Source organism: Austrofundulus limnaeus, unplaced genomic scaffold, assembly GCF_001266775.1.
Source record: "Austrofundulus limnaeus strain Quisiro unplaced genomic scaffold, Austrofundulus_limnaeus-1.0 Scaffold325, whole genome shotgun sequence".
NCBI classification, from domain to species: Eukaryota; Metazoa; Chordata; class Actinopteri; order Cyprinodontiformes; family Rivulidae; genus Austrofundulus; species Austrofundulus limnaeus.
This window is the reverse complement of record NW_013952727.1, coordinates 89,436-97,965: the sequence shown is the minus strand read 5'-3', so window position 1 is coordinate 97,965 and position 8,530 is coordinate 89,436. Positions and strand designations below refer to the sequence as shown.

The window sequence follows — 8,530 nt, the reverse complement described above, 5'->3', positions numbered from 1 at the left end:
TACACAAATATAAATACTTATTTTGACTTATTTTGTGTTTTYGTAATAATTATAGGGAAAATATTACATCAGCAATTATTTTATTACCCTTTAAATTGATTTCTGGAGATTATCCAAGGTGCTTCATTCAACACGTGCAGTCCAGTGGCTGATGGCTGATATATTTGTCCTGTCGCCCAACGCTAAATCTCAACACGTAATCTGAGCCCTAAAAGATTTTGGGAGACTGAACATCATTACATGAGATTATGCCAAATTGTATTTACAAGGTTTGACAGAAATGTAATTTACTTCACCATTTTTCAACATAAGTCCAAAACTGGGTGAAATGCATCCCTTCAACAAATTGTGAACCTGTAATTAATTACAGGTCCACAAATTAATTAAACTGAAAGCATTTAGCAACTTCTGCTAAAATCCAAATGAAATGATTAAAACTTCATAAGAATTTTCTGCTGTACTTGGATGTATATGGTCACATGGTCATGCTTGGTCAAACTAAACTAAATTACATGTTCAGATTTCAGATCCTATATTTGTTTTTTGGCTTCATTTTGGTGTTAGACCCTGATTTCATGAGCATTTCCATTGATATGGCTTGATTTGTCTGGATAACTCCTGAAAAATCTAAATTTAAATTTTTTTATGTATTCAAATGAAGACCTTGATGTCATTTGAAAGAGTAAACCTCAATCTATATTTGGATATCAGGATTTCCCATGTGGAAAGAAAAAAAGCTTCTCTAGTGCTCAGGAAAAGTAGCAAAATTAAGGTATTTTCTTTTCAAAATTGTAATTTTTTGGTACGGCTCAGAAAAATACTTGAATAATTTTTTTTTAACTTAAGGGCCTATAATAACAAATAATTATGAATGCCTTGTGATAATAGGATAAAGCTATTGATTGATCATATTTTAAAATTTTCAACCAATTCACCATAGCTGCAATATATACACACCACTTTGACACCTAATATTTGGCTTGATTTAATGGGTCACACAAAGTCTCAAGAAAAGCAGTTTTGGATTTTCTGCATGGATGTAAATACAGTGATGATGATGATTATGATGATGTCGTCCACACTGCAGGATCCTGTCCTGTCTGATGGAGCATCTCTACACTGAGAAGATGGTGGAGGACTGTGAACAGAGACTTCTGGAGCTGCAGTACTTCATCGCCAGAGATTGGAAGTAAGCTGAGTTACTGTTAGTGTCGCAGGCTGGTTTTATTTCAGGAAACCTGTTACAATGGAGCTGATGTACAATCAGCCTTCATTTATCAGGTTAAAGGTCATGGCAGGACAATAACAGGAAGGCAGAACAAAAGAGCAACAGCAGCTACAGTGGTGTGCTGCACACAGATATGCCTGTTTGAAGTATGTGCCAACTTGACTGATTGCCAGTACTAAAAATGTGAGCAGTCATTGGCTGATGTGTCGACCGATGAAACAGATTATCTCTAGTCACCATGTCTGCCACTGAGATGGAAGAGTCTGAGGACTTGATGGATGGTGAATCCATTGCTGTGATAGAGACCATGAGGTTTTAAAACATGCCCCAAAAGCAGGACAGAAATGAGCAAGAATGGTCCTGAGATGCTCAGAACGTTGTGGAGCTGTCATGGTTGACATCCAACTTGGTTGTTGCATGCAGGTCTGGTGCAACACCCGTGGTGTGGCAGACAGGAGTGGTGGTCTCAGTTTTAAAAAAGAGGGGCTACATAATATGTTTCAGCTGTTGGAGATGACACGACTTGGTCGTCTAAGGAAAACTTACTCTAGGGTGTCGGAAAGGAAAACCCATGAGGTTTAACGGATTGTTGAACCCTGGTTTCAGAACATCCAGTGTTTCTGTTTGGGCAAGGAATTATGGACCAGCTCTTTACTTGAAAGGGTCTTAAGAGTTTGTCAAGTCCATGATCATGGTCAAGTCTTATGATTGTGTTCTACAAGGGATTTTGTGGGTCAAATGTATTGGTTCCAGAGTACCTCAAACTGAATATCAATTCAATTCTGTTTATTTATATAGCGCCAAGTCACAACATAAGTTGTCTCAGGGCACTGTACATGAAAAAAAAATCTAAAGAAGAAGCCAGCAGATTGTGTTGAATCACTTCATCACAGTCTCCCATCCTGAGCAAACGGTGGAGAGGAAAAACTCCCTGCTAATCAGGAAGAAACCTCCAGYAGAACCAGGCTCAGGACAGGCGGCCATCTGCCTCGACCGGCTGGTTGGGGGACAGGAAAGAGATGCAAACACAGAACTCGTCCAGGTGCACCTACTTCTGGAAGAGACAAAGAAAAAACGTTATTGATAGAAACAATTACAATAAACATGTAGAGAAGAGAGATTAAAAGAGATGAGTTTCATTTATAGTTAAAACTAAAGCTGCGTCTACATTCTGTTCAGTCAAGCTTATCCCAGGTGCGGGTTGGACTCTGCCAGGCTCAAAACAACCTGTTCATATTTTGGTGAACTTTAAAATGAATGCGTTTGCTTTGAGGAACTTTAACTGAAAATGGCTCAAAAGAGCAACGTTTACAACACACTCTTCAGAAGTGAATAGCTACTAAAACCAGGGGGACTTGGGACAACCTACTTCATGCAGAAAATGGTACCAATATTTCATAAAGATGGCAGGTTGGTCTCTGCTGTTTACCACTTTGAGGCTGTTACACTTTTAATGTGTTGGTACTGCTGTCATCAAGAGAACTATGTGATAAAATGCATATTTATTACTTTTCACTTCTCTGTATATTCATAATGAGATTATAATGTTAGAACTCTTGATGTTGAAAACAGTATCACAAATCCCCCTGTATTATAGTTTTGTCTTATTAGATCATCACAGACCGTCCCCCACCACTTTAAATCATTCAAGCCCTCACTGCCTCCAATCTGCTTATCTCTGAGTGAAAATATAAAAGTAAATCAAAGAAAGCTTTGTGTGAGAATTTTGTAAAAATCTTTGCAGCACCTTGAAGATAAAAAGGTGCTGACTAAGTGTGGACCGATTGCAATTTACCAGAGCTGTCCCTCGTCTCTGATCCTGTCCGTGGTGTTTAAGCACAGGATCTCAAGACGTTGTGGAGAGGAGGGTGTCTGGTTTGGGAACTTCCGGGACTCATCTTTCGTTCTGTTGGTGTCTTCAGATCATGTCCTACAAAGTGTATATTGGCAGAGTGTGAAGCATCTGGGATGAGTGTTTGAGGCCATGGCTCTCAGTAGACAAAATGGTCGGAGATGATTGCCTCAAGCGGAGGAGTTCAGGTATCTGGGAGTCTTGTGAACGATGGATGATAGGTTGGAGTGATGGATCAGGTCCTCGTCTACAGTATTTAGGGTGTTGCTCAGGTCTGTTGTGATGAACGAGTTTTCTAACCCTCTTGTACGAGATTTGTATCGTGATAGACAGAACCAGATCCTGGATCCAAGCAGCTGGGATGAAATTCTTTTGTAGGGTGGCCAGGCTCAGCCTTAGGGGTACGATGCGTCCCTCTGAAGGTTCTCTCCAGGACCAGTTGTGGGACACCAGTGGAAGACATGCTGTCACATTTTCTGAGTTCTGGTTAGGACTAGATGAGGTTATAAGTGGATCTTGATATATAAAATACTTGTTTATACTTTTTCCCATCAGTAAGCATTTAAATTAATTTCATGGTCATAAAGTTGTAAGATGTCCTCTTCAGCAGGAACACAGTTGGTACAGCAGATGTTTCAAAAATGTTTCTAACAATGACTATAGTAATGATATTTGATCACTGTGCTGTTCATCAGGTTGGACCCAATCCTGTATAAGAAATGTCAGGGTGATGCGTCTCGACTCTGCCACACTCATAGCTGGAATGAGACTAACGAGATGATGCCGGCTGGTGCCATTTTCTCCTGTCTGTATCGCCATGCTTATCGTTCTGTGGAGCAAGGACGGAGGGTGAGTCTCTTCTGCATCACTGTCAGTAAAGTTAAATTTAGATCCCTGGGTTAATGCAGACCAATGTGTTTGTACCCTACACAACAATTGTGTGAATGCATTCACACAATTGAAATCATTTTTTCTTCTGTACGTTTTTTGGCATCTAACTCGTTCCACAATTTTTGCGCTATTTCAACAATTCATTTATCAAAACATTCAGCTCATTCATGTGAGAGGTGCTGTGACTTTTGTTATTTCAGCTATTTATACTTTTTTAGCTATTTCACTTTGTTAACCACTTTTTTGTCATTGAACATGAATGGAGCTGTTTTCAACAACCTTAAAATAATTCAAAATATTTTCAGATCTTTACAGCACCTTACACATTTTGTTCTGGTTATGCTCTTTTTCACTTTCTTGTGCTAATTTTAGCTCCTTTTTGCTAATTTTAGCTTTTTTTCTGCTATTTCAGCTAAAATTCTGCTTCTTTCTGCTATTCTTCTGATTTTTCTACTTTTTTCTGCTACTTTGTGCTATTTATGCTTCTTACAGATGCTTTTTGCTATATTCAACTATTTGCTGAAATTTTAGCTAATAAAGCTGCTATTAGCTAAGTTAGATTTTCTAAGCTAAATATAGATTTTTTTGTAGCTATTACAACTTTTTTCAGCTAAGGTTAGCAAACTTGTGCTCCTTATGCTAATTAAATAATTTCCAGCTACTTTTTAGCTGTTTTACTGAAAATTTCAACTGTTTTAGTTATTTTACTACAATCATTTATGTAATTTTATGCCTTTTTTCTGCTTTTTTTCTGTTTTAGTTATTTTTTTAACTATAACTATATGAACTGGGTGCTAATTTCAAATTGTGGCTGCTACATTTAGCTTATTTTATGCTAATTTTAGCTTCATTATGCTACTTTAGCTATTCTTCTGCTTTTTTGTACTTTTAATACTTTTTATTGCTACCTGGTGCTATTTATGCTTCTTACAGATGTTTTCAGCTATATTCAGCTATTTTAGCTCTTAGCTTTTAGCTATTTCTGTTTTCAGCTAGATTTGTGCTTCTTTTTACTGTTTTTCTGCAAAGTTAGGTTTTTTTTTTTGCTTCTTTCAGTTTTTTAAGGTGAGCTCACATAAACACTTTTCCTATTAAATATTTTCAGCTCAGTTTCAGCAGCTTTCAGCTTACGTTTTCAGCATGAAGCATTCACACTAGTATTTTCGCAGGAAATGAAATTTCTCTAGTTATAATAAAGTCTAACACCCACCATTAAATGGGGTAATCACTATTGTAGAATACAATAGTTATCAGTTCTTGTGTTAGGTGAAGTTTAAGTTGTCTCATTTGTTTCCAAACGTGACACCGTGTCCCCTCCTTCACTGCTGTCCCCAGCTGTCCCGGGACTGTAAGGTTGAAGTGCAGAGGATCCTCCACCAGAGGGCGCTGGATGTGAAGCTGGACCCCGAGCTGCAGAAGCGATGTATGACGGACCTGGGGAAGTGGTGCAGTGAGAAAACCGAGGCCGGTCAGGAACTGGAGTGTCTGCAGGACCATCTGGAGGAACTGGGACCTGACTGCAGAGAAGTGGTGGCGAATATAACCGAGCTGGAAGCAGAGGTTCAACGTGTTCTTTAACTTTGACACGATGACATCAGGTTAAGCTCAGCTGACAAATCAGATGAAATGTTGTCTGAACTTCTTTCCTGTGTTTGTTCTCAGGATATTCAGATCGAGGCTCTACTGATGAGAGCCTGTGACCCTGTAATTCAGTCCTACTGCCATGTGAGTATTTGTTGTCTTTAATATGCTGATTTCATTCCAGAGTAAGATTCATGTTTCCCGGTGACAAACCGTCTCAGCTTGGAGTCAACCTCATTTATGTCTGAACAGACGAGTTATTAGATGAATAAAATGATTTTTGTCATTATTTTAACATGTTGAACGAGTTTTAGTTGTGAAGTTTGATTCTTTTCAGTCAGAATATTCAGTTGGTTCATTTTAAAGCAGATTGTTGACGTTCTAGATTTACTTTCTTGTTTTTCAAATAAGATCTTGTAAAGTTTTAAAGATCTCAGACGTGCTAACAGAATAATAAAAGGGGGGTATTGTGCATTTTACAGGCACATAGTTCAATTCTAATATGCTGCACATTTGACTTAGCATTTTGAACTTGGCCTCTGTCTTTTTAAGAACCTCCTACCGTTTCTGACACTTGCACTTAAGCACATCTTCACAACAATACTTCATGCTGTTAACAACCTTTTTAAGTAGGTGGTACTGTATTACAGGCTCAACAGAACTTGTGTGTGTGTGTGTGTGTGTGTGTGTGTGTGTGTGTGTGTGTGTGTGTGTGTGTGTGTGTGTGTGCGCGCGCTCTGTGGGGCGGGAGCTCAGCTGCAGACTGAGCTCCAGGGAGGAGCTATGTACAAATAGGCGGAGCTTTGTGCCACTCTGTTGTCAGAATAGAGCATTAGTGTTCACTCGTTGCTGCAAACAAAACAAATGTTTGCTTCAAATCAACTAAAGAAATCTTTTGTGTTAAACAGGTGTGCACACTTCAGGTTAAAACTTAAACACAGCATCATTTACATTATTTTTTCTGACATACAGGAGAATTTAGTGCTGCTAAGAGTGAATAATGCTTTTCCTCTGTTTTTATCAGGAGGTGGCCGACAACCAGATCGACTCCGGGGATCTGATGGAGTGTTTGATTCAGAACAAACACCAGAAGGAGATGAATGAGAAGTGTGCAGTGGGAGTCACACACTTCCAGCTGGTGAGAACATGAAAACACATTTTAACAATGTGAGCAAAAATAGAAGAGAAATTGGTTCTAATGAATGGCCTAGCTGCACTGAAGGAATAAATATTGTTTGCTGCCTGAACCAGACGTTATGAGGCTGTAGTCTTTTGTCAATTTGCAACAATATTCTGCCCGATCATAACTTCAACATTATTCAAGCTGGACAAAGAGTCTATACTTTATCCTACTGTTCAAGATTGGAGCCAAAATATATATTTTTTGTAGTGTTATTGGAGAAAGAAACTGTCCTGGTCCTTGTGACCCACACTGTCCTGCACGTTTTAGATGTTTCCCTGCTTCAGTACACCTCACTGAACAGAACGAGTCAGACGTCTGCTAAAGTTGGTGACATTTTGAGCATGTAATTCAGTTATTTGCATCAGGTGTGTTGAAGCAGAGAAACGGCTATAAGACGGGGACGTAGGGATGGATCAAAACTTTCTGTCGAACTGATAAATAATCAGTGGTCATCCTCTTTCTGCTTATCTGCAGATTCAGATCAAAGATTTCCGCTTCTCCTACAAGTTCAAGACTGCCTGCAAGGAGGACGTCCTCAAACTGTGTCCAAACATCAAGAAGAAGTAAGACACACTGTGGCCTCTCAGTTCTCAGTCTCCATTTAGGAAATGACAGTAGAGTCTAACTTACAGTTGAGCTTTTTGCTGTAACAGAATTATAGATGTGTATTTTTCTCCTCCTAGCACCTCAGGTACTGTGTGTTTGATGGTCTGTTGAAGGCTGAGGGGTCTGGACTCTGAAATGTTAAATTTAATGTGGCAGGAAGTTGTAGGCTTTTAAACCAAACTGCAAGACCTTGAAGCAGACTTTGAAATGTGATCAAAGTAGGTTGAGTTCATGTCTCTGTACAGTCAGAGCTGAAGACTACACAGGCTGATTTCTGGTTTTAATGTTTACCACAATGTGAAAACGACACTTTACAATTTATCTGATGGGAAACACTTGGTATCTGTCAGAAGCATCATCTCCAGTGTTTCCCCTACCATTATACAGGAGCCCCGCCCCCCGCCAACAAGACTGCCCGCCCCTCTAAGAATTTCACGGCATGTAGTCATTTTTATTTAAATAAGGCCAGATCAAGTCCAGAGCTATTTTTTGCATCCCTCCATATCCACCTCTCACCAAACTTGGGGAAAAAGACGACGCAGAGCGAGGCTGAGTGCTGTGTGTGGTCCTCACAAAGATAGGAAGGTGTGTGTGCGCGCGATGAAAACTCTGCTTTTAATCACGTTGCACCGATGTGACAGCTTTGCAAGGTACTTTTTCTTTCTTTAAAAGAAAATGCGACAGGTTTGTTACCTTATCAATAATTTAAAATCACCAACACAGACCCCGCGTGGGACCAGGTTCCTGCGACTCCGTTCATGTTCTATAAATAGCTCTGATCGGCAGTGCAGCTGTAATGGTCCTCAACTTTGAAAAAGTAACCAGAGTAGTTTGTGAACTCAAATCCAGACAGAATCAGCTGCTGTACAGGTCCTGCTGGACTCAAACATGGAGCTCCTCTCCTCTGTCTCACACACACACACACTGCAGGTCAGACAGACAGTACCGTTCTGGAGCATTAACCCTTAAGGGCCCAGATAATAATACGTCTTTAAAATGTGGTAAATAAAGTATTTTCAGTGACTGAGAGGAAGTTTTTTTGATAGTTGCATAATTGCATTTTCTAAATGTTATCCTTTATGTCTACAAGAGAGTTCTAATTATTAGACAGGACATGATTTGAGGTTTTTACTGATAATATTTTATTCAAAACATGTTACAGAAGTCATAAGAAGCAGGTTTATTTTGA

The 8,530-nt window shown here is 39.3% G+C and overlaps 1 protein-coding gene across 1 annotated transcript in view; it reads left to right on the top strand.

Annotated features, from left to right (window-relative positions):
- Positions 1 to 8,530, top strand: part of LOC106527441 (Golgi apparatus protein 1) — a gene marked incomplete in the record, with an annotated part of 50,689 nt that overhangs the window by 23,865 nt on the left and 18,294 nt on the right. The window contains 6 exon segments of the mRNA XM_014022328.1: positions 1,088 to 1,189; positions 3,776 to 3,929; positions 5,307 to 5,531; positions 5,634 to 5,696; positions 6,577 to 6,690; positions 7,210 to 7,298. Coding sequence (XP_013877782.1) covers positions 1,088 to 1,189; positions 3,776 to 3,929; positions 5,307 to 5,531; positions 5,634 to 5,696; positions 6,577 to 6,690; positions 7,210 to 7,298 — 747 coding nt within the window.